At 37.7% G+C, this 25318-nt stretch overlaps 12 protein-coding genes across 12 annotated transcripts; 9 read left to right on the forward strand and 3 right to left on the reverse strand. All coding sequences in view use genetic code 12, as the record gives it.

Annotated features, from left to right (window-relative positions):
* Positions 1-603: 603 nt before the first annotated feature.
* On the forward strand, positions 604-3861 carry ENA21 (Ena21p; the record flags this gene model as incomplete). Its single annotated transcript, XM_007377621.1, has 1 exon — positions 604-3861. The coding sequence occupies one exon, from the start codon at positions 772-774 to the stop codon at positions 3655-3657; it is 2886 nt and encodes a 961-aa protein (XP_007377683.1).
* A 534-nt stretch (positions 3862-4395) lies between these two features.
* On the forward strand, positions 4396-7472 carry SPAPADRAFT_63546 (uncharacterized protein; the record flags this gene model as incomplete). Its single annotated transcript, XM_007377622.1, has 1 exon — positions 4396-7472. One exon carries the CDS (start codon positions 4905-4907, stop codon positions 6144-6146), a length of 1242 nt encoding a protein of 413 aa, XP_007377684.1.
* A 275-nt stretch (positions 7473-7747) lies between these two features.
* On the forward strand, positions 7748-8009 carry SPAPADRAFT_63547 (uncharacterized protein; the record flags this gene model as incomplete). The annotated part of the gene is made up of 2 exons (XM_007377623.1): positions 7748-7894; positions 7917-8009. 2 exons carry the CDS (start codon positions 7748-7750, stop codon positions 8007-8009), a joined length of 240 nt encoding a protein of 79 aa, XP_007377685.1.
* A 557-nt stretch (positions 8010-8566) lies between these two features.
* SPAPADRAFT_63548 (uncharacterized protein) lies at positions 8567-9409 on the forward strand (the record flags this gene model as incomplete). The annotated part of the gene is made up of 1 exon (XM_007377624.1): positions 8567-9409. One exon carries the CDS (start codon positions 8598-8600, stop codon positions 9105-9107), a length of 510 nt encoding a protein of 169 aa, XP_007377686.1.
* Positions 9410-9487: 78 nt separating this feature from the next.
* On the forward strand, positions 9488-13004 carry SPAPADRAFT_63549 (uncharacterized protein; the record flags this gene model as incomplete). Its single annotated transcript, XM_007377625.1, has 2 exons — positions 9488-9742; positions 10480-13004. A coding segment is annotated over one exon (1273 nt), but the record flags the coding sequence as incomplete, so codon positions are not given.
* On the forward strand, positions 9511-9780 carry SPAPADRAFT_144545 (uncharacterized protein; the record flags this gene model as incomplete). The annotated part of the gene is made up of 1 exon (XM_007377626.1): positions 9511-9780. A coding segment is annotated over one exon (270 nt), but the record flags the coding sequence as incomplete, so codon positions are not given.
* Positions 12011-12991, reverse strand: UFE1 (Ufe1p; the record flags this gene model as incomplete). Its single annotated transcript, XM_007377627.1, has 1 exon — positions 12011-12991. The coding sequence occupies one exon, from the start codon at positions 12989-12991 to the stop codon at positions 12011-12013; it is 981 nt and encodes a 326-aa protein (XP_007377689.1).
* A 401-nt stretch (positions 13005-13405) lies between the features above and the next one.
* On the forward strand, positions 13406-18478 carry SMC6 (DNA repair protein; the record flags this gene model as incomplete). Its single annotated transcript, XM_007377628.1, has 3 exons — positions 13406-13482; positions 13543-13825; positions 13847-18478. 3 exons carry the CDS (start codon positions 13435-13437, stop codon positions 16795-16797), a joined length of 3282 nt encoding a protein of 1093 aa, XP_007377690.1.
* On the reverse strand, positions 15892-18467 carry SPAPADRAFT_63551 (uncharacterized protein; the record flags this gene model as incomplete). The annotated part of the gene is made up of 1 exon (XM_007377629.1): positions 15892-18467. The coding sequence occupies one exon, from the start codon at positions 18446-18448 to the stop codon at positions 16874-16876; it is 1575 nt and encodes a 524-aa protein (XP_007377691.1).
* Positions 18479-18600: 122 nt separating the features above from the next.
* SPAPADRAFT_63552 (membrane insertase) lies at positions 18601-21307 on the forward strand (the record flags this gene model as incomplete). Its single annotated transcript, XM_007377630.1, has 1 exon — positions 18601-21307. One exon carries the CDS (start codon positions 18626-18628, stop codon positions 19754-19756), a length of 1131 nt encoding a protein of 376 aa, XP_007377692.1.
* Positions 20681-21286, reverse strand: SPAPADRAFT_52778 (uncharacterized protein; the record flags this gene model as incomplete). The annotated part of the gene is made up of 1 exon (XM_007377631.1): positions 20681-21286. The coding sequence occupies one exon, from the start codon at positions 21284-21286 to the stop codon at positions 20681-20683; it is 606 nt and encodes a 201-aa protein (XP_007377693.1).
* Positions 21308-23955: 2648 nt separating the features above from the next.
* SPAPADRAFT_73373 (uncharacterized protein) lies at positions 23956-25293 on the forward strand (the record flags this gene model as incomplete). Its single annotated transcript, XM_007377632.1, has 2 exons — positions 23956-23997; positions 24124-25293. 2 exons carry the CDS (start codon positions 23956-23958, stop codon positions 24943-24945), a joined length of 864 nt encoding a protein of 287 aa, XP_007377694.1.
* Positions 25294-25318: the final 25 nt, after the last annotated feature.

The following is a 25318-nucleotide window of genomic DNA, read 5'->3' on the forward strand; positions in this document are numbered from 1 at the left end:
GGTTGGATTCCTGCATAAACCTAATTATCACCATATAATTTTTTTTTCTTTGGCTTACTCTTTGCTAAACCTAAACGTTGCACGAAACATAGGCATTTTTCCTTTAACCGAAAGACAGTGACATGATTCAATATAAATATTAAAGCAAATCCCCTCCAATATTTTTTTCTGACCCAGTTATTGTTAATTCTTTCTTTGTAGATCACTAACTACTCTTGACAAATATTCGAGTATAAGATCCTAATATAATATATCTTCATATAACGTTGTCATTAGCTAATATTGATCAACGTTCAACCGCATTAGAATTCTCTGTAACGTACAAGCAGAATTCATTTCCATACAAGTGTTTAACTTTTTTTTGGTCACACATATATTTTCTCCATCTAAGGAGCCCCCCCACATAAAATCACATTAAAGATCACGTCCCAAACTAACAAGGCGTCCGCTGCTCTCTCGAAGGATGGTTCGTCTAGAACTCACAGCTTTGAAGCTCAAAGGAGTGACAAATCATCGGACATAATCACTACGAGGAACAATAAAGAACAGTCAAGTGATGATGACGATGACAGAAGTGAAAAAGTCCCCACAATTGACGAACCATTTCGCCTTTCGGTGGAGCAGATTGCGGACAAATTCCAACTTGACTTAACTACTGGGTTGACCAGTGAGCAAGTTAAAGTTAATCTACATCATTACGGGTTGAACAATTTAGGTAAAGAAGACTCCATTTCAATTACTGCAATTCTTGCCCATCAAGTGTTCAATGCGATGGTTATTGTTCTTGTCATCTCCATGATCATCGCCCTTGCTATTCAAGATTGGATTTCTGGTGGGGTTATTGCGTTTGTTGTATTTCTTAATATTTTCGTTGGTTTTATCCAGGAATATAAGGCTGAAAAGACAATGGGTTCTTTGAAATCGTTAAGTTCTCCTCTGGCAAGAGTGTTGCGTGATGGTATTGAAACAAACATCAATGCTGAAGAAGTTGTTCCTGGTGATATTGTCGTTATTAATGCTGGTGATACCATTCCTGCTGATTTAAGATTGATTGACAGTAAGAATTTGGAAACCGATGAGGCTTTATTAACCGGTGAATCCTTACCGGTTGCAAAAAATCACGAAGAAACATATCGTTCCAACGAACCAGTCCCAGTTGGTGACAGATTGAATATGGCTTTTAGTTCTTCGTTGGTTGCTAAAGGTAGAGCTCAAGGTATCGTTGTTTCCACTGGGTTATACACTGAAATCGGTAAGATTGCCGATTCATTAAAGAACAGTGATCATAAGTTAATTGTTAGAGTTAAAAAACCTTCCTTGAAAAACTACACTAAGGCTACTTTGAAATCAACTAGGAATATTATCCAAAATGTTTTGGGAACCAACGTTGGTACTCCATTGCAAAGGAAATTATCCTGGTTAGCAATTTTCTTGTTTTGGGTGGCTGTTGTATTTGCAATTGTTGTTATGGGTTCTCAAAAAATGATTGTTAACAAGAATGTTGCTATTTATGCCATTTGTGTTGCCCTTTCTATGATTCCTTCTTCGTTAATTGTGGTTTTAACTATCACCATGGCCATTGGTGCTCAAGTTATGGTTTCTAAACATGTTATTGTACGTAAATTAGATTCCTTAGAAGCCTTAGGAGGTGTTGATGACATTTGTTCTGATAAAACTGGTACTTTAACTTTAGGTAAAATGATTGCCAAAAAGCTTTGGATTCCAAGCGTTGGTACATTTTCAGTTCAAAACTCCAATGAACCATTTAACCCAACTGTTGGTGAAGTTGTCTTTTCAGAACATTCTCCTAAATATATTAAAGAAGTTGATGAAGAAGTTGACTTCCTGTACCATTTACCCCAAGATTCCAACCAATATTTCAACAATTGGTTAATGAGTGCTACTTTGGCCAATATTGCCAGTGTTAAAGAAGTTGACGGTGAATGGCAAGCCCTTGGTGATGCTACTGAAATTGCTATTAATGTTTTCACTACCAGATTAGGATGGATACGTGATGAAGTTGAAAATATCAATGAATTGAAGCATTTAAACGAATTCCCCTTTGATTCAGCCATTAAGAGAATGTCAGCTGTTTACGAGGCCAACGGTGAAGTGAAAATTTACACCAAAGGTGCAGTCGAAAGACTTGTGAATATCTGTAACACTTGGTATGTTGATGGAAAGCTTGTTCCATTAACTGAAGAAGATCATAAGACTATTGAAGACAACATGACTGTTTTATCCTCTCAAGGGTTGAGGGTTTTGGCATTTGCTCAAAGACATCTTCGCTCGGTTGATGAGGTTGACATTCAAAATCGTGACGCTGTTGAATCCGAATTAACTTTCTTGGGGTTAATTGGTATTTACGATCCTCCAAGACCAGAATCTGCCAAGTCGGTTCAATTATGTCATAAGGCTGGTATTAGTGTCCATATGCTTACTGGTGATCACCCAGGTACTGCCAAGGCTATCGCCCAAGAAGTTGGTATTTTACCTCATAACTTGTACCACTATTCCCGTGACGTTGTTGAAGTCATGGTTATGACAGCTATGGACTTTGATGCTTTGACTGACGATCAAATTGATGCTCTCCCAGTCTTGCCTTTAGTTATTGCCAGATGTGCTCCTCAGACTAAAGTTAGGATGATAGAAGCTCTTCATAGACGGGGAAAGTTTGTGGCTATGACTGGTGATGGTGTTAATGATTCTCCAAGTTTGAAAAAGGCCGATGTTGGTATTGCTATGGGTATGAATGGTTCTGATGTGGCCAAGGATGCTGCTGATATTGTTTTGACCGATGATAACTTTGCTTCCATTTTGAACGCAGTTGAAGAAGGAAGAAGAATGTCTTCAAATATTCAAAAATTCGTGTTGCAATTATTGGCTGAAAATGTTGCACAAGCTCTATATTTGATGATTGGGTTGGTTTTCATTGATGAAGATGGATTCTCAGTTTTCCCATTAGCCCCTGTAGAAGTTTTATGGATTATTGTCATCACTTCTTGTTTCCCAGCTATGGGGTTAGGTCAAGAAAAAGCTCAAGATGATATTTTGGAATTACCACCTAATAACAAGATTTTCACCAGAGAAGTTCTTGTTGATATGTTTGCTTATGGTACTTGGATGGCTGCTTGTTGTTTGGCTATTTTTGTGATTACCGTTTATGGTAAAGGTGATGGTGACCTTGGTCATAACTGTAATAGTCATCCTGAACATTGTTCCCTTGTGTTTAAAGGTCGTTCGGCAGCTTTTGTGGCATTTACCTGGTGTGCTTTACTTTTAGCTTGGGAATGTGTTCATATGCGTCGTTCCTTCTTCTTGATGCGCCCAGAATCTGAATTAACTTGGTATCATCAACTTTGGCTTGATGTTTGGGAAAATAAATTCTTGTTTTGGTCTATTATTGGAGGTTTCGTCTCGGTATTCCCAGTGGTTTATATTCCCGTCATCAATGACAAGGTATTCTTGCATGGTCCAATTAGTTGGGAATGGGGGTTGGCGATTGGGTTTACTGTATTATTTTTGGCTGGTTCCGAAGCTTATAAATGGCTCAAGAGAATTTACTTGAGAAAGCAAAAGGCTAAGGATGCCTTTGCAGATTTATCTGTGTTTGAAAGGTACGTTTCATTAAGTAAGAGTAACACTATGGATGTATAGACGTTGTTGAGGGGGAATTATTCCCGGTGATTTTGTTTCTCGAATTTGAGAAGGTACCCTATTTTGTTTAGATTGTTTTTTAGATTCTTATAAATATTATACATTAACTTAGAGAGATTGAATTAGGTAGACATAATCTTCTTCATTATCATTAGTCATATGTCATTAGATAGTAGCACAAAAGGTTGGATGCAAATGAGTCGACGACCTGTCGCCCAATTGTTAGATAAATTATGTAATCCAACAATTAAAATTCGAGATTTTTTGCATCTATTATGTGATTTCCAGATTCGGCAAGTGGATGCGCATTTTTCTCTGAGACGGGGCATTTCCGCCAAGTACAAGGTGTGGGATCCCGGTTTTAATGCCCCCGCGCTAGACTGAATCTACAATAGTTCTTGATTTAGAATTTATCTAAGAAAGTTCTTCTTCGATGTCATTAACTATTTCTATATTAAACAGTTTAGTAGTTTATCTTTGTTTGTGGGACTGTGGATTTCTTGCTTATCTTTGATCGCTCCTGGTTACTTTTTCGGAAAAAGTTCAAATTTCTCCCTGTACTTTTTTTTTTATTTTTTAGTTATCGGTAATTTCCTAATCTGGCGAAAGTTGCGGATCTTTTTGAATCCTGATGCGCTTTTTCCATTGTCAAAACCCCACTATATAAAATCAGAACTATATAAAGGGCGTAATTCTTTCTTTTTCAACATCAACATTTATATACTACTTCTTTTCCTTGAAAATTTCTGATATTCACACTCAACATGACCAAACAACATACATTCGAATCATTCCTTGTGAATGACCCTCTTGACAATTACGAAGATCCAGAAAAGTTCAAGGAATGGATCCCAAAGATTGAAAAATATAGACAAGACTTGGCTGCTTCGATCCCAGATGACTTGGCTGTAAAACTACCAAAACCAGTTGATCAATTAATCGATGAACAATTCAATGCCGTTAAGTATCTTTACGATGCCAAATTGTTGACTCCTCAAGAATTTGCTATCACTGATTCCAGTGCCGTTGATTTGGTCAACAAGATTGCCAAGGGTGATTTAACTTCGGTCGAAGTATTTAAGGCTTTTGCTAAGCGTGCTGTTATTGGTCACCAATTCACTAACTGTGCCCTTGATTTTTTCCTCGATGAAGGTTTAAGCCGTGCTCAAGAACTTGATGCTTATTACAAAGAGCACGGAAAGACCGTAGGTCCTTTGCACGGGTTACCTATTTCCCTTAAGGAACACATGAACTATAAGGGAAGAATCACTCATGGTGGGTACGTTTCTAAATTAGACAATGTTACTCCTGAACACGGGGTTACTAACCAAATCTTGGCCAATTTGGGTGCTGTGTTTTATGTTAGAACTAACCAACCACAAACCTTGATGCATTTGGATTCAGGAAATAACGTTAATGGATTCAGCAAGAACCCATTCAATTTGTTGTTATCCAGTGGTGGTTCTTCTAGTGGTGAAGGTGCCATTTCTGGATTTGGTGGTAGTGCCATTGGTGTTGGGTCTGATATTGGTGGTTCTATTAGAGCACCAGCTGCATACTCTGGTAGTATTGGGTTAAGACCTTCTTCCAAGAGAATTTCAGGGTTAGGTGCCATCAGTAGTGGTGCTGGTCAAGAATCAGTTCCTGCAGTTATCGGTCCATTGACTCGTTCTGTTGATGACGTTGACTTGTGGATGGATGCTTATATAAATGAAGGTAAACCTTGGGAATTGGATGGTACCTTAATACATATGCCATGGAGAAAAGTTGACAAACCAAATCCAGCTGACTTGACTATTGCTGTTATCAGAGATGATGGGTTAGTTAGAGTTTCTCCTCCAGTGAGACGTGCTTTGAATGAAACTGTGGAAAAGTTAAGAGCTGCTGGTGTCAAGATTGTGGAATTCACCCCTCCAAACACCAAGTTAGCTTATGAAACCGTGCACAAGATGTATACCTGTGATGGTAATTACATGCAACGAGAGCTCTTGTCAGCTTCCGGTGAACCATTAACTAAATTGACTAAATGGTCCTTGAACTATGGTGAAGGTGCTCGTGATTTCCCAGCATCAGAAAACAGAAAGTTGAATTACATCAGAGATGGATTGAGACAAGAATATACTGAATACTTGGTGAAGAACAAGGTTGATTTCATTTTAAGTCCTGCTTACAACAATGTTGCTCCCCATTCTGAAGAAGTGTACAACTGGTCATACACTTCCTTGTTCAATATTCTTGATTTACCTACTTTAGTTATCCAATCGGGTGTTTTCCAGGATCCAAATGTTGATAAATGGACCGAAGAAGACTTGAAATACAAGTATAGAAGTCCATTGGAACAATTGGAAAATGAAAACTACCACCCTGACGAATTCATTGGCGCTCCAGTTGGGTTACAATTGTCAGGAAGAAGATACTTTGATGAAGAAGTTGTTGCTGCTGGTAAAGCAATTGTCGATGTTTTAGGTGTAGACTTGTTTAAACATTAGATTTTATAGATTCTAATTAATACGTATAATGCGTATGTTATCTTGAATTCTGTCGATTACATGGTAAACTTCATTCAAAACAATGGTATTCAATTTAGGAAACTTTTTGCCATTCCCAAGCACTCTTTTAATTATCCGCTTTCCTTGTTTATCACCTACATTACAAAAGACATGTTTCAAATTCATAACTCTCTCAAAGTTTCTCGAGCCAACCACCCATGAGCTCATGGTATGATCCAGGAGACTGAATCCTATTAACGACTGCTGTTGGCTTTCAATGAGCTTAGTAATCAATCGGGAACAGTAATTCAAGAGGAATATGTTGTCCTTGAGTTGACGGAAATGCAAAGTTGATAAGGAGTTGGGTCGAAGTAGACCAGAAACTTCTCGATAATCAAGTTGATGGCAATCCAAATATAAATTTCGGAGTTGAGGAAGTCTTTCTAGCAACCATTTCATGTCTGGATAAAGGGGTCGATTGTAATAGGCAACATGGAGACCCAAGGTTGAAATTGCTGCTAAGGAGAATATGTCACCTAGCCGCAGTAGGTGGTTTTCTCTATCATCGGTAAATCCATAGGTAGTTAAGCTGAAATATAATTCTTCAAGCTTTAAATTGGTTATTTTTAGGTCTTCCAATTGACGAAATATATCTGGTTGTGCTTGAATAAGACGAAGTGATGATAATGACTTTAGTTGGGGTATTATCTCAAGCACCTCATGGTTCAGTTCATAGCAATCGATGGTTAGCTTCTTGATAGAGTAATTGGAATTTTCTATTCTTGACTGGGCAAATTGAGAATCACCTGCAAATAATAAGAGATCCAAAATGGGTACATGTCCAGATAGAGGAAGATCATCGCTGCAAACCTCTATCGTTGTCTCAGCCCACGGAAGTTCGGTAGTGAGAACACTGTATTCCAAATCACGGTATCTATCTATGACCACACTTTTAATTAATCTCCGTCGCGTGACATTTCCAATCACATTGATTCTAAATGAAGCAAAGTCTTGAACAATAGTATATTTCAAATAGAAGGGAGTGTAAATTTTCCTTGAGACTACAAGTCCTGAACCCAAATATATTGAACGGTATAATTTTTGATTTCCGACATTATAAAATCGTTTGTTGACCAACATAAAGTTAACGACATCTTGTTGGTTGAGGTTTGTTAATATTATAAATAGTACTTCATCCGGTAGTATCAGTAATGTACTATTGTTGTCACTAGAATCAGTAAACTCGGTACCACTATGACAAATTTGGGATTTAACTACGTGGCTCAAATTTGGTAAATTGATCCATTCCAGAAACATTAAAGGTATGATGTAAAAAGGAGATAAGAACCGCGAGTTCATTGAGAAAAATATCAATCAGACGATAATGTGAGGTGATTTTGTTGGAAATTCTGCAAGTCGAGATCTATATTTAGATTGATTGGTGATGATGTAATAGTTGCAACCGGACCGTATTTGTTGGCTTTGTGGAATTATTTTTTTTTTCATATGTTTTAAAAGGGTTACGATAATCAATGCCGTGCCTAAAAAGTTGTAATCAAAAATTCATATGCCAGTTAAGGTAAGTCTCTAGATCATAACCAATGGTGGGATATCGAAAGACTTTAGATCTAGATCTTACATACTTTCTTATGTGCATACATTGTTATGCAGATACTTTATTCTGTGTATACAAGATATCCAAAGAATTTATCGAAAATTATTCAATATCCAGTCCTATCAATTTGACCGTACGATCGGGGCAATGCCGAGAGTTCAAAAAAAAAACAACAACAACAACCCCACATTTCTAAGTCATCACAACCTCATTTCAGTTACTCCAATGAAGCCATACTTACGCTTTAGGAAATAGACAGGGAAACACCATAAAATAAAACGCAATTTCTATTTACGCTATTTCCTGTAAAAGAATAGGAGACTGTAGTTTCAAAAAAAAAAAGAAAGAACCTAGGAGGACACGAGCCACGCCTTGTTACGGTAACCTCAGTTGGGATTGGTAAGCAGTATTTTATAATTATGAAGTAATTCTCACTAATGTGCAGGATCTGATATTATTTTTGCAATCTAGAACGAGGGAATTACTGAACAATCTAGTTAAAAGAATATCCTCCCATAATATTAAAATTTCTTTTTAGAGCTTTATTCTATTGTTGAGACGTTCAATTTTGAGTCTTTTGTCAGCTTCGGACTTTATGTCCCCTCATTTTTGGGTAAATTTTGTTTTGACTAAGGTTACATCATTTGCTCCGTAAATGCACATAATAGATAAGATTTGGGTAATTGACATCAGCCTCAATTAAAGAAGTTAGAGGGGTAACTATTGAGGCTCACTTGAGAAAGTTTAAATATAAATACTCTTGACCATCCATACTACCATTGCATGTTATCCCCCCTCTCTCTCCCTCTTTCTTTCCTTCTATAAATAACCTCAATATGGATTCTCTTACTCAATTGGACAACTTCGAACAATACTGGAACTTGTTCCAGCATGACACCAATTATCTCAATGACGATACAGTGTTGACCGAAAAGGAGTTTAATATCACCTCGTTGCCCTTGCCAGCTTTATTGAAGAAATTATCTATTGGGGAATTAACATCAGTAGAAACTGTAATTGCATTCATGAAGAAGGAAATCATTTCCAGGACATCCACATCAAGATCCAAAAACAGTCACCACCAAGAATTTATGGATGCAATTACAAAAGCCCGTTACTTGGATTGGTATTTTGCCAAATATGGCAGACCAATTGGCATATTACATGGATTACCTATATCCAACAGACAATTACAATTATTAAACATCAACAACAGCGACGGCAAAGAGTTGGGAAATGTTACCCTTGATCTGGTTTATCATAACATAGCTCAATGCAACAATGGCAGAAGTAGAGAAAATTATAGAGTGAATGCTATGGTCCCTAGACCCCAGCTTAGCTTTTAAAGCTGCTTTCTTGTATACACTTTAGTTCTTTTATTTCTTTAGTTTTAGGTTTATTCGGGTCAATATTACAAAAATTATGAATATTACTAATCTGTAGATGACTAACATTTGATGTAAATGATCCCACATTTCAACCCTCACATGTCTTAGGTAATCAATCTGAACAAAGATTAATCAACAGCACTGAAAAATAAAATCAATCAGCCTATTCGGATACAGATATCAGTATATACACTTGAAATGTCGAAAGTTAGATCGGTCCGACCTCTAAATGTCCTCTTACTCTTGGTTGAGCCTCATTTTACTAATGAGGACAATACTCCAAACAATAAAAAAAAAAGAAGGTTCTGAAAAAAATTAAAAAAAGTGATACAATAAATACTCTTGGACAACCAGAACATTCACCATGGATTACGATGAGGATGATTTAGACTATCCATCAGAAGAAGACTACGAATTCCACGAAGACAACTTGTCGAATGAAGACTATGAGAAGTTGCACAAGTATCTTCCCCAGCTCAAGGACATCATGAGTGAATATGACGCGGATGAATACGACTTGAAAGAGAGTTTGTATTTCAATTATTTCGATGTATCTGCTAGTGTACAAGAATTGAAGTCTAAATTCAAAAAGAGTATGTATAACTTGTTTTTACTTTCTCGTTTAGAGTAAGCTCTACTCTATTTCGTCTTTACCATTTGGTGTGTATGACAGCATGTTTTGCGGGCAAGCAAAAAAAAAAAAACATCAGATTGGACAACTTTTCATCATCATCTTACGGTTCAACTCCAACACTAATCATGTCTAAACTAGCACAATTGGCCAAATTACGATCACAGCAACGACAGGCCCAGACTATCCAGGAGCCAACCGAATCACCATCACCGATACCGAATGATTCTAATGACTCAGGAGACATAGCAAAACCAACATCCAAATTATCTGCATTGGCGAGTGCAAGGGCAAAGGCAAGAGCATCTGCAACAACAGAATCAAAAGAATCCATACCGAAGTCAGTTTCAATATTAGACAGATTCACAAAGAGCCCGTCACCTGTAACTACTTCAGGCTCACCATCACCAGCTCCATTGCAAGATCGCCATAAGCCTTTACCTAATATACTACGCAGGAAACATAAGCTTGAAGCTACCGAAAATGCGCCTAAAACAGTATCGCCCCTGCCTGAACCACAAGCTAATGATGTGCCTTCACTCCCGCAGGTGTTGTTTGAAATTGCTGTTGATGACTCACTTTTATCCCCACCTCAAAACGAGATCTCATTATTTTGGTTAGGTGAACAAAACCAACATACCGACCATAAACGAAGACGAATAGATAGCATTTTCCAACAAATTACTAACATCCCTGTAGAAAAAGTAGTCAAAGCAAAAGAAAACTTTTCTGCTCCATCGCCAGATGACGAAATCACCAATGCTCAGAAAAACGCATTTGCCAAAGACATGGCCAATCTTAAACTTGAAAGTACACCTGCTACTACTCAAAAGAAGATCAAGGAAACCAAACCATTCAAGAAAATCGATATAGCCAAGGAGTTAGCTAGTAATCCCAACTACACAAAACCGCATAAGTCGTTTGTCGTGATTGGACATGTGGATGCTGGTAAATCAACCCTTATGGGAAGACTCTTGTTCGATTTTGGTATTGTTGATGCAAAAACCGTAAATAAATTAATCAAAGAATCAGAAAGAGCCGGTAAAGGATCGTTTGCATTGGCGTGGATTATGGACCAAACAGAAGAAGAACGGTCCCATGGTGTCACTGTTGATATCTGCGCTACTGATTTCGAAACACCCGAGGTTAAATTCACAGCGATTGATGCCCCAGGACACAAAGATTTTGTGCCACAAATGATTGGTGGTGTATCCCAGGCTGATTTCGCCTTACTTGTAGTTGATTCAATTACGGGCGAATTTGAATCCGGATTCGCTATGGATGGACAAACCAAGGAACATACTATTTTAGCCAAGAACTTTGGAATTGAAAAGATTTGTTGTGTTGTTAACAAGTTAGATAAGGAGAATTGGAGTCAAGAAAGATATGAAGTTATTAAAGAACAATTGATTGAGTTTTTAACTGGGCCTGAAGTTGAATTTAAACCCGATCAAATTGATTTCGTTCCTATTTCAGCCTTGAGTGGGAATAACGTTGTCAAGCGTGATCCAGCCATCACTGCTTTGACCGACTGGTATAATGGTCCTACTTTAGGAGAATATTTAACCAACATTAAATTGGCCAGTAAGAAAGATACATTGATGACTGAACCATTTTTTCTTTCCGTGCACGATGCATATAGAGATACCGGTGAAATTAAAGTCAGCGGGAAGATCAGTAGTGGGTACATACAAAATGGAGAAACCATCGTTGCCTTACCTAGTGAGGAAGCATTACAAATCAATGGGATTAAAGTCGGTGGTAAACTTGTGGATTTCGCCATTAGTGGAGAATTAGTGCAAATGAAGTTCAAAGCAAGAGAAGTGTCAAATGAAGCAATAGAGCCAATCAGAATAGGAGATTTGATTACTAAGATTGGATCGCCGGCTCATACCGTGAAGAAATTTACCGTGTCTATTCATTTGTTTAATATGGATAAACCATTATTGGTTGGAATGCCATTTGTGTTGTTTAGAAACAATTGTCACGTACCGGCCAGAATCAGCAAGATTGTTGAAATCACCAGTGGGAAAAAGAAAAAGAAGATGTTGCATCTTGTAAGTAAACAAACTGCTATTGTTGAAATCCAAGTGGATGATGGCACTTCGTTGGCCCTTACCAAGTATAGTGACAATAATGTATTGGGTAGAGTTGTGATTAGACGTGAAGGTGTGACTATCGGTGCAGGTATAGTTGTTGATTTGTAGAAGAAAAAGCTTGTATATGTACTTTAAAACGAAATGTAATCTACAAACAAAATGAAAACTCCGAATATTACGGCCATGGTGACTAGCATATTGGCTGCTTTTTTGTTGCTCTTTTTAGACTTGTTCAAGGTTTTGTTACCCAAGGTAACTTCCATTTCTATTTCGGAATGGGTATCCATAAGATTGCCAATTTGATTTCCTTGATCTTGAAGTTTAAATGATAATTCGTTTTGGATATTGACGATATCAAGAATAGACTGTTGCACTTTTTCAACTTGTTTCAATTGGGTAGTTTTGAGATTCAAAAACTCTCTATTTTCAAACTCCAATTCTTGTAGTTGGTCTGATGGTACTTGTTCATCTTCGAATTGGCCATTGGTGTCGATTATATCCAAATCGTTGGCAATATGGTCGACATCCATTTGATCGTCTTGAATATCTTGGAAGTTCAACAAGTTCAATTGTCGTTCTCGGGACAATCGCTTCTGTTGAATGGAATCAAAGGTTTTATTAACGTAATTTAAAGTTTCCATGAGGAATAGCAATACTTGTTTTCTATGGGCTGCGACTGTTTCATGGTAGAACGACGCTTCATCGTCGGTGAACACGCGATTGAACCAACCACCACGCGTGTTATCTTGGTCATTAGTGAGTTTTTGTCGTTTGCTCTCGTATACTTCCAAATGGTTGAGTTTCTTGTACATCTGTTGAACCTTGAAGTTAAAGTCCTGGTCTATTTCGTTTTTATCGTCGATTGATAGAGTTGAAGTGTTGGCGTATTCGTCACTGATGGCGAGGTATGGTGCTTTTATATCCCTGATGTATTTGTTCATCTGAATTAACATGGTGTAGAATTCTTGCGATTCTTTTATGAAGGTGTCGTTGACAAAGTAGTTTTGCTCATCTTGGTGTTTGATTGGTTGTGGTTGTGGTTGTATTGAATCACCTAGTTCTGATTGAACTATATTGACACATTGTCGAAAGAGAGGCGTGAGATCTGTCATATTTACTGTACCTGGGTGTTGACTAAGTGATTCGCTTTTTTTGAAGTGGCTGTCTTTTTTTCTCATTCTCTTTGGTTGTCTGTTGAACACCACTAGACATCCACCTTGGATATACACGTTTACTACGGGAAAAGTACCTAGACAACATACATTGTCTGTTAGCTGCATTGCTCTTTTCTCACCTACTGGAACCATAGCATTCTCCATTCTATGGTTGCTCGAACCTTTGCTGTGATCTGGCTAGCCCCATATGTCCCGTGAAGTTCTCATACTTTTGTTACAGGAATCTGGTAGCGCTCTCGTCTCAGCCGCACTGGTCCAATTTGGTAGCACCATTCCTCACGTCAAACGGGAAGGAAAAAAAAAGAAATGCGCGTTTGTCTAAGACTAAGTCAAGTGATTTTATTTACAACCAACCTTCTTAATCAAAGCAAACCTTCATAATGACGACTCGTGCCCCTAAACGAGGTGCCGAAGAGTTTGATCCTTCCGTATGTGCTAAATGCGCGTTTGATGTAACTTACAACACGTTTACTAACGCTGTTTTCTAGGGTGATGTCAGCATTAACGAATTTGTTTTGAATAAGTTGACCAAGAAGCGTAAGATGATGACGCAGGCTGACTATGACGACGAGGATGACGATGACGACGATAACGAGTCAGAAAGCGAGTCTTCCTACTCGTCTGATGAGGCGGAAGACGAAGAGACCGGAAATAATCCTGCCCAGGCAGGTATCATTGAGAAGTTAACTCTACGAAACTTCATGTGTCATGATTTCTTTGAGCTAAAATTGGGCCCACAAATAAATTTCATTATTGGTAGAAACGGATCCGGTAAGTCTGCTATCCTCACAGGTATCTCTGTGGGGTTGGGAGCTAAAGCTAGTGACACAAACCGTGGTCAGTCCATCCGTGAACTAATCAAGGATGGGAAGTCAACATCGAGAATCACTATTGTTCTTAAGAATGAAGGTCCTGAAGCGTTTCGACCAAGTGAGTTTGGCAAGAAGATCGTCATTGAACGGAAATTGGTCCGTAGTGGGGTGAATACATATCGGATTAAGAATGAGCATGGGAACGTTATAAGCACCAAGAAACTGATGATTGACGAAATCTTGTACAAATTTAGTATATCCATTGATAATCCATTGGCGTTCTTGTCTCAAGATAAAGCAAGGGAATTCTTGACGTCCAGTACTGATACGGCAAAGTACGATTTTTTCATAAAGGGGGCTCACATTGGTGATATTCTTGATAATTACACCAAGACCAACGATAATACCAAAGAAATTGAAAATAAGGTCAAGCATGCAGAAGCATTCTTCCAAGAATGTAACAAGACGTATAAGAAAGCCAGTTTGATTTATAACCAACACAAGAAATCGGATTGGTTAAGAAAACAATTACGAGTGCTTCATGGGAAAATCTATTGGTTTAATGTTAAACATATTGAATCAAAAATTGAAACATATAATACAAGATTGAATAACTGTAATCAGGAACTTGGTGAAATTACAGAGGAAATAGCCAAATGTGATCAAGCTATTGAACAGAAAACTCCTCAACGTGCAGTGTTTCAACAGCAAACCTCCCAGGCCGAAACAGAATATAATCAAGCTATAGACAAAGTCAATCTGATTAGACAATCACGAGATTCTATAAAGGCAGACATTAAACGAGATTCTGATGAAATTAGAAATCATTTGAAGGAAATAGATACCTATCAGGCTCAAATCAAAACCAACCAAGAACTAATCACCAAGGAACATCAACGGATTGATGCGATAAATGGAGGTTCCAAGGATGTGTTGCGAAATCAATTGGATCATATTGAGCAGCAATTGACAAAGTATAATATCAAGCACCGTGATTTAAGAGACAACATTGCTGAATTAAAAGATAGTCCCGGTAACGAGCTTGGACAATTAACTAAACAGCAACAGCAATCAGAATCAAGAATTAAGGATTTAATAACGAGACAAAGAAAATATAGGGAATCATCATCAGATCAATATAGCGCCTGGGGGAACAACATGGCAAAGATCATCAGGGAGATTAATCAAATACACAACTGGCATAATAAACCGCTTGGACCAATTGGGAGCTTTATCTCGGTCAAGAAAGACCACCAGAAATGGACTCCCTTACTTAATACTTTGCTTTCCAAGACGCTTGATTCGTTCTTGGTTTCTGATGAACTGGATAGAGCCAAACTTGATACAATACTTAAAAAGTATCAGGTTAGGAATAGCATTATTGTGAGAAAGTTTCAACGATTTAACTTTATGCAAGGTAAACCACATGGTTGTGATACTATTTTGGATATTCTCGATATTAGCAATCAAGATGTGATGCATACATTAGTTGATGTCAACAATATTGAAAAGATGGTTGTGTCAGAAGATCGAAGAGGCGCCAAAGATTTATTGCATAATGATGATGTTGCTTGCGTCTTATTGTTATTCAGCAAAAACTCGGGACAAAGATTAAGTATGAGTAATAATACCGAACGTCAAGATCCCATTTATTACAGTGATGATATTTCCAAATTCCGAGTTGATAATTCTCTGGATTTAGTAGATCAAATCACTAAAGAGATTGAAGAAGAACGAATGAATCTGAATCAAATCAAACGGAAAGTCCAACAGGCTAGACAAGCGCACCAACGTAAAATCAAGACTTTAGAAGATGAGTTGACAGTGTTGAATAAAGAAATACAGAAACTCAAGAACAAACAAGGTGATATTGAAGTTAAATTGAATGAAAACACGGATTTATCCAAGATTGAAAGATTGCAAGCACAAATTGAAGACGACAAGGCCCAAATAAGTAGGTATGAGGGGATTAATGAATCAATGAGTGAAGAAATCAATACTAAGAGGAACCAGATGACTGAGATCAAGAAACAACTACTCGAGGCCAAGAAACAAGTGGAAATTGCCGTTGACAATAAAGAAAAGATCCAACAGGAATTGATTTCATTTGAAGCCGACTTGACTAGTGATTTAGATTCTAAAAAGCATTACGAATACGAAAAAACTAAACGTCAGCAATTGATCCAAGCTACTGAGGAAAAGATTTCCCAAGGGAAACAAAAACTCGAAGAATTGATCAAACAAGCTGAAGAGAAATGTGCTCGAGAAGAAGTTGTTTTCTCGCCTGACGATACTCATGATTCCATTGCTAATGAATACAAAAGTATAAATGATCAAATCAAACAAGTTGAAAAGGCAATGGGTAAGACGTTTGATCAGGTACAACAAGAGTTGGAAGAAGCATTGAGTGCTAAACAAAAAGCAGAACAAGAATTATCTGACTTGACCAATACGGCCAAGAGATTACGTGATGAAATGAATATTCGTATTAAATGTTTCACCATTGCTACCAATTCCGCTATTAGTCAAGCCAATGAAAGTTTTGAAAACTCTTTATCATTACGTGGTTTCCAAGGTTCTTTAAATATTGATTTTGACACCAAGACATTAAGTATGTTGATCAAGACCAACAACAAAGAAGATTTGAAACGTAATGTCGAATCATTAAGTGGGGGAGAGAAATCATTCAGTCAAATCTCGTTATTGCTTTCCATCTGGAGAGTTATGGATTCAAGAATCAAGGGGTTGGATGAATTTGATGTGTTTATGGATTCAATTAATCGTACCATTAGTATTAAATTATTGTTGCACGAGTTGAAGAATTATACTAAATCACAAACCATTTTTATAACGCCCCAGGATATTACCAATATTGCTGACTTGAACAATTCTATGGTTAGAATCCATAAAATGGACGACCCAAGGCCATAACTTGGACACTTTTTGTAATTCTCCACACTCAGCCTGCTACAATACAATATAGGGAAATTATAGGATAATGTATAAACTATTTACAAGAAATGAACTTATTATATGGTTCAAGGCCTTTGATTGTAGTGTAATTTGCAAATGATACTGGATCGAGCTGTAAATGAGGTTGAAGTTTAAGAAAAGCCTTGATATATTGTTCTATATCATACTTTGAAATGGTAGGAATCAGCAAAAGTTTGGTAATGAACTGGTGGAGGAAGGTCACAGTTGGTATCTTATTAATCTCAACATGCCACTTGTATAGTTCTTCTAGACTACGCAAAGTATGCTGGGGATATTTAGTGAGTATGTACAAGAAAGTTTCGTTGTTAATTATTGGTTTTTGAGTATCGTGACGTTTAATCTGGGCGTGTAATTGTGGCACTAGTTCAAGTATCAAGTCCAATTTGTTTAAATCACACAATGAAGCCATAACGAACATGGTAATGTTAACATGGTTGTTGAGACAAATATTGACTAATTTATGAGTTGCTTCGCCTGAACTCAATATCTGTTCAACATGGGTGTGAATCATATGGTGAAACTTCGGCAAGTCGAGTAGACTAATTGTTCCCGACAAGATTGCTATGGGCTTTTTCTTGGGGTAGTCCCGACTATACACGTTTCGTTGAATTATAGGATTATACAATCCGACACCATTCAATTTCGCCACGAGTTCTTGATGAATGTCCAAGGGTTTCTTTAACGAATCGTCAGTCTTGTCAGCATCAGTTAGTGTTGTGTACACGTTCTTATTGTACATCACATTGTCCAACCGTACCTTTGCATTATCAACGACTCTCCGCTGGATGGCAGTTGCCTTGGTTGAGGCTTCTTTCCCCGTAAACCTCTTCAGCGATTTCTCGTCGTGAGCCAGCATTAATTGATTAAAGTGCGTAAATGCTGCTGACATGTTGATTTCGGAGTAGGATTCCACCAATAGTATTAGCAACAGCTTATATACTTTCTTGTTATACGCGTACGAGTAGAATCGAGTGAAGTAGTCAAACATTCCCTCAACACGGGCTGCATCTTTGTAATTGGTGAATATCATGGCCAATTGTTCAATAGTTTCGACATTTACAAGAAAGGGTACAAGGTTGTTTTCGCGGACATATGTGCTTGGTTCGTCTGTGTAGTACTTGTAGTTGTTTATGAGGTTGTGGTAGATGAATATTGCTCCGAAATGGGAGTGATTTTCGCAAACCTTTGACACCAATATCGACCATATTTCATTAGCAAGTTGGAATGTGCTGCTGTCGGATAGCTTATGTAGTAGAGCGACCGCGGGCATGACATAGTTGCTAGCGAGCAAATTATAGATGTACACCTGGATTAGTTCAGGATATAGTTGGGCGTGGTGTGCGAGTATGAATTGAAAGTTGTCATGATATGTTCCTTGTTTGAGCAAGGTTTGGAACTGGACGTTAATTAAGTTTGGGTATTGCTGGACAAGTGCTGTCTGGTCGGTGATTGATAATTGTGATAGTAGGGGTTCCAATTCGGGGATTGTCGTATAACTAAGAGTATTATGCTGAAGAAAGTCGAGTATGGCTGTAGATGAGTATCTGGCTAGACAACGACGCTGAGCTACCCGTAGAACCCTCAACATTGGTCACTGTTGCATTCAGATACCGTCAATATCGTATGGTTTTCTATGGACTTGAAAATTTTGATATTGGAAAACGCACGACCGAATCGCAACTCACCACCCCCAACAAATTTTCTTTAAAAATTTTTCAAGATTCACAACAACTTACAACCAGATTCAGCAGTATATCAGTAGAATATGTTGAGGATTGGGTTGAGTAGGTCGTTAAAGACTGGCTCCTTGTTAAGACCAGTTCGTGCTAATCAGTTTCAACTCGGAACAAAAATTATCAGTGCATCATCCCCCATAGTGTCACCTATCAGATTCAACAGTTCTACTACCCATGTAGTGGAAGAAATCACCAATAAACTAGTACCAATCAGTGATACTATTGCCGATAAAGTAGCAGCAACATCTTTACATGCCAATCAAATAGGATACATGGATTCCATTGGATTAGTAGACGGTTGGGGCCCAACCGCCTTAGTCACTAGACTCTTGGAAGCAACATACGTCTATACAGGATTACCATGGTGGGCTACCATTGTGGCCGCCACTGTTATCGTCAGAGTGGCTATGTTACCCTTGTACGTGAGGGCCTCCACCAATGCCACCCGTATGGCCAAGATTAAACCCCAATTGGAAGAAATCATGAGTACTATGAAACAATCCAAGGACAATACCGAAACTATGAAGGCAATGGCCAAGAGAAAGAAGCTTATGAAAGACAACAATGTTTCTACTTTGGCCACCATGGCTCCAATACTTCAAGCCCCTATTGCCTATGGGTTCTTCCGTGCCTTGCACAATTTCGCAGCTGCCCCAGTTGAGGGATTTGCTAGCGAGGGTTATGCTTGGTTCCCAAACTTGTGTGAAATCGATACTTATTTAGGATTACAATTAATTTCTACCGGTGCAATTATTGCTTTGATCAGATTAGGTGGTGAAACTGGACAATCGGCCATGTCTCCGCAAATCAAAAAGATTATGACTTTTGTGCCAATTTTATCTATATTAGTCACTAAAGATTTCACAGCTGGGGTATTGGTTTACTTTGCAGTCAATTCGATTCTTTCATTCATCCAAACCATGATGTTGAGAGCCGGATTCGTTAGAAAGTTGTTGGGGGTGCCACCTAAATTATCCACTCAAGAATTGACAAAGTCAAGTGGTGGAGATCCTGAAGTTGGATTGATGGATTCTGTCAGTAACTATTTGGAAAAACATAAAGAACAAGCCATTGCTACGGCTAGAAAAACTGATAAGCAATTGGAAATAACTCAAAAGAGAAAGCAAAAGGCCAAGGAAGGGTATATCAAGAGACATTAACTTACCATAGAACGAATACATTAAAGACCTTGTATATAGTTGAATAAACAACGATTCATAGTGTGGTTTTTGTGGGCAATCCCTGACAATTGCAATTTATCTATTTACGCAATCTGCTACAAATCCCCTGTTGTGCTTAGAATTAAAGATGTACACGATAAAACTATACGCTGTAAGACTACACACTGTAAGACTACACACTGTAAGACCATACACCAAAAGACTAGAAAAATAAATAGCTAATTCCATATAGTTGAAAGATGTAATCAGCATTCGCTTCCTCTATTTATATCTTGCAGAAGTAAGCCGTATTTCGCTAGACTAAATGGACTCGAACGGCCCCTCAGATCGTTCAAACATGCTATGCTTCCAAAAGAGTTCCAGATAGTGTACACGAAGTTTAAAATATAGGCTAGCTAACCAGCTAGAGCCCATCTGTTCCAAATCAAACGATTACAAGAATGTACAGCAACCTTTCACCACCAAAACTTCTCCCGTTGAAGCCAAGTTGGTGGTTCAGGCTTGGATTTACCCCATTTCACGTAATAGTAATTCACCGTTTTTCGAATCATAGTACGCAATCACCAATAACACATGCAACAATAAATAACCTTTAATAAACTTGTCTGTTTTAGGTTTGCGAAGCCATTGCAATGGCAGTCAGGTGTCAGTAGTCTAAAGTGTATCTCTCAGCCTATCTTAAGCTATTGGTGAGTTGCACGATATTCCGGTACACAAATCTGTCTGTCTATTTCCGATCCGCTACCCGAAAAATTCAAACAATTTGTCAGACTAAAACAAACAATTTGTCAGACACTTTAGTCTAGCACCTTCGGCCCTATTCCTGCATACTTCTACAGATTGCTAAATTTTATAAATTACCCCAAATTTATATTAAATAAATGTATATACAAGCAAAGTCTATTAATACAACTCCTTCAACATTTGTAATCTTAATTCCCGTAACTCACGTTCTCTATCAATGGAATCAACAAATGTTTCTTCTTCTTGGTAAATATCAGCGTAGTATGAATGAATCTCATTCAGTTCTTCATCCAGTATTGGCTCTTCCAATTCTGAATCTATAGAGTAATCACTCATTATAGAAGAAGTACCAGCGAAATTCTTGAAATTAGCAGCATCATTGCTGATGAAGTATTCTTCATCTATGCCCGTTATACCATCAGTTAATGTGTTACTTGTGCTTGTCGTTATTTGATCGTTGGATTTGTTAGATACTTGCTCATTAGACTTGTTTGACTTGATAGACAAGGTATTGGATATGCGGCGGAATAATGAAGGTTTTGAGTAGCAGTATGAGTGACTAGAACTCGACTTTCTTTTGATTAAACCTGGTAAACTAAAGTGTCTTTTAGGTTTGTAATTTACTTCGCAGGGAGTATCAAACGATATCGTGTTTTCATATATGTTTAAATAGTAGTATTGTTGCAAAGTTTCATCATACACCAATTTCCATGGATTAACTCCCGATGGAACGGCGGTAGCACTAGAAGCAGTGGTTGGAGTCATTATATTAATAAAAGGCTGGTTAGTTAAGTGAAAGCCATGTTGTTTAGGTTTGCAGAAATTCTGTTTCTATTTATATTAAGTTTGTAATGTACATCTTCTAAATCTTTGTCATCAATAATTTCTTTGCGAAAAAATAATCGGGAAAAAAATTTGTAAGCCCAAACTCCGTAATTAGCACGCGCGAAACGGAAATAATGGAATTAAAAAAAAAAAACAAAAAAAACTGTGATTTCTAATACAAAATTTGTAATCTAATGGTTATAACGTTATTTCCGAAGTTATTTCCATAATTTTATTTTATTTTTTTTTTTTTTTTTCGCCCGAATTTGTTTTTTTCGATTTTAAAACATCTCCGTACATTGACTATCACCGAAGGGCAGTAGTATCCCGATGGTGGCAAACACCTGGTATCAATAATCCATGTTAACATATTCCAACTGAAACAATATGAAACTGAAACTGAAACTGAAACTGAAACTACCCGAACCGCGATTACACTCTGCTAATTACATTACGTCAAGGTGCCAGTTACCAGATTGTTCTTCTGGTTACATAGCCTGTTTGGGCAGCCTTACTAACAGAAAAATTGCGCTTATATAATCATGTGCAGCCGCTTATGTAATCGCATATACATTTCTTTTTCTATGTAAGCTGTCATTTATCTAACTTGGAATAGATATTTTTTGCTTCAGGGCTGAACCAAATGTCATTAAATCTGGTTCCTGCGATTTCCGACACTATCCGGAACCTCCATTGTTAGTATGTCACCAATGTATGATCAAAATTACAATTATGATGACGCTTGGAGATTACATAATTAGACATGAAACTATAAAGTTCCCCGGGTTAAGTCGATGATTTACATTGCGCACATGTATCAACCCAACATTATTCCCCCTGACCTAAACCTCCTGAATGAATTTACTTGATTCTGCAATAAGGTTTTACAGCTTTAAGGGCTCTCCCCTCCTTCGCAAATATCGGACCCATTTATTAGTCCTTTGTGCCGATTCCGACAAGACGAGCATAGAGAGATAAAACAGCATGCTTTTCCGTAAACAAACATCAAATGACTCACCGTACTTTCCCCAACTTCAATATAATCGTTCTGTTTATACTGTCTATATTTAGACGGCTTCTATTAATTTCTTGTTTTCCTCGTGAAAAAAAAATTCGGCAATTTCCGAATTAGGAAATCCCGAGAATCCTCCATGTCGGTGATTACTATTGAGCATAATGGAATATATTATGGTACAGCGTGATCAATATATTCAGAACGTAATTGGCAACTTAATAAGTAAACATACCGTAGTATTTAATTATCAAATACATTAGGAGCAATTATACTAAAAATAAATTGGTGTTTACTAGAGGAAGGCTGCAAATTCATGTAATCGCATTATCTTTGGTAAAGTTACATGTGATTACTAGTTAATATTAGTAACATTACTAATATCGTATCAATTCTGTACGATAAGATAAACCGATAAGAATATGACTGCTATAGGCACATTTTTCTAAGCCATCCAGCGATAGCAATTGGATTAAATTACGGATCATCGCATTGCTGCTTATATAACAACTTATAACACCTTAGTTACTCCCCTCGTTATCCTTCCAGTAATCATTCATGATTATTATTATTATTATTATAAAAGCCACAGTAAATTCGGTTTTAGCAGATCAAATTTGAGCACAGCCCTATCGCACAATATTTTCTAGTTGTGATTACATAATCGCAAAAACGTTTTTTTAATTAATGCATTGCTTTTATATTTTTTTAGTTTGTTTGATTTCATGATTTCATACCAAGAAGTGGCCAATTACGATATTACTAAATATTGAGGCTTCTATTCATACTAGTCAAGTATTTCCGATTTCGGAAATGGTGATAATTACAAATATGTTATCTAAAGAGGAGAATTCTAGATTATGTAAGTACTGAATGTCAATAATATCTAATCAAACTTTCTGTTCACTCAGTTATCTGGATTGATTAGATAAAGGCGGGGAATAAAGATATAGTTTGTGTATCCCACCTAAACAAAGGGGTTTTCTTGATATACATTGCTTCCATGTTATGTTTCTAGAATTGGAACCGCTGTGGTTCTAGAGCGTCACAACATGGAAACATCATTTTTGGGAGTGTGGAAACTTTAAAGTGTAATATTCCCTCCCCCTCCTTTTTCAAGCTCTTTGCATTTACTAAGAATTTTCGCCCAACTGTAGATTTCATAAGCTAGTGCTTCCTAATTAGTGCATCTTGACAGTAGCTAGTTAGGTAACTATGCCTTAGATCTTTCGATCATGTTAGCAGTGCTTCCCTAACTAAAAAGGAACATTAGATATTTCTTGGCATACCCCCCAAGAATGCACGATGAAAATAGTCAGTGCAAAAAGCAAGAACAATATCATTCTATTGTTAGGTTACTTTATGGTAACTAAACCGAATGAAAACTTTCTGTTACAGAAACTGTGCGGTTCTCAAATGATGCAGCACTTACCATAATTTGCATTATAAGTTTCCTACTTCTAGCATACCAAAGAAATGTCATTTAATATAAGGTCAATGACTAGGCACTAACAGGATTGTTCCCTCTACCACCCTCAAAACAGTAGTATAGCCACCACCACCACCACCACCACCACCACCACTACCATTACTACCAATGAATAGAATAATTCCATTCATACTAATATTCGCCTGTCTCGTATGTGCCACACCGTTGCAACAGGCTGAAACTTCAAAAGTACCTCATGATATACTCGGTGAACCAGATGCGTCTATTGCCATAACACCACAACCAGTTGATAATCTCCCACCAATCAACTGGCAGCCAAAGTTGCCCTTTCCCCAATGGTTGACCGATTTCACGGGGTTAAAGGAATGGCCAGGGTTGGACCCGCCTTATATTCCGTTGGACTTTATTGATTTCAGCAAGGTTGTTGACATTCCCTTGCATCAACAAGCTCAATGTACCGACCCTATTCTTAGAAGTTCTAAATCTTGCTCGTTTGATTGTTTTAATTGTGTGGAGTTTGATGATGTGTACACCTGTCCTCAACTTTCGCAGACTTTTGATGATGGACCCAGTCCGTGGACGATTAAATTGTTGAAAAATTTGCAAGTTAAGAAAACAAGGACTACGTTATTTACCCTTGGTGTTAATATTATCAGATATCCGGAAATTTATCAAGAAAGTCATGCACGCGGTCACATTATGGGTTCGCATACTTGGTCGCATAAATTCCTTCCGAGCTTGACCAATGAACAGGTTGTTGCCCAGATTGAATGGTCGATCTGGGCCATGAATGCCACAGCCGGTCACTTGCCTAAATGGTTCCGTCCACCATTTGGTGGGATTGATAATCGTATCAGATCTATTTTGCGGCAATTTGGTATGCAGGCTGTGTTGTGGGACTTTGACACTTTTGATTGGAAAATGTTGGATTTAGCCAATAATCGAAATGAAGCTGATGTGTTTAGCGATGTAACTAGATTTCATGCACGGAATAAGGGAAAGGGGCTTATGTTGGAGCATGATGCTATTGAACGTACTGTGGATTTAGGGATTAAGTTGCATAATAATGTGATGAAGGAGCAGCTTACTGTGCCTCAATGTGTGGGTGGTATTGATTATATAAAGACATTTAGATAGATTAGAAGTTATTTAATGTTTATGGTATAGTTTACCATAGTTTAGGTTATCTTGTGGATCAATCAATGACTCAATCAATCAATCAATCAATTAATAACGCAATTAATATATGTGCACTATATAAAGAACCTGTAGGCGTTAGCGTATGTCGTCTGCTTACCGAGATATCTCATTGAACTAGCTTCTAGATGCTATCTCCCAGATCTAGAGCACTACAGGAAGATTCATAACCAATGTTGACGACAAACAAACCCCCCGTCTCCAAGAAAAGGGTAAATCTCTCGACCGTTGCAACATACAGGTTGCAAATGCCCACACGTGATTGTGCTCACCACATGATTCTTTTGCATCACAATGGTAATAATTAATCCGC

This window comes from Spathaspora passalidarum (assembly GCF_000223485.1).
Source record: "Spathaspora passalidarum NRRL Y-27907 unplaced genomic scaffold SPAPAscaffold_8, whole genome shotgun sequence".
NCBI lineage: Eukaryota > Fungi > Ascomycota > Pichiomycetes > Serinales > Debaryomycetaceae > Spathaspora > Spathaspora passalidarum.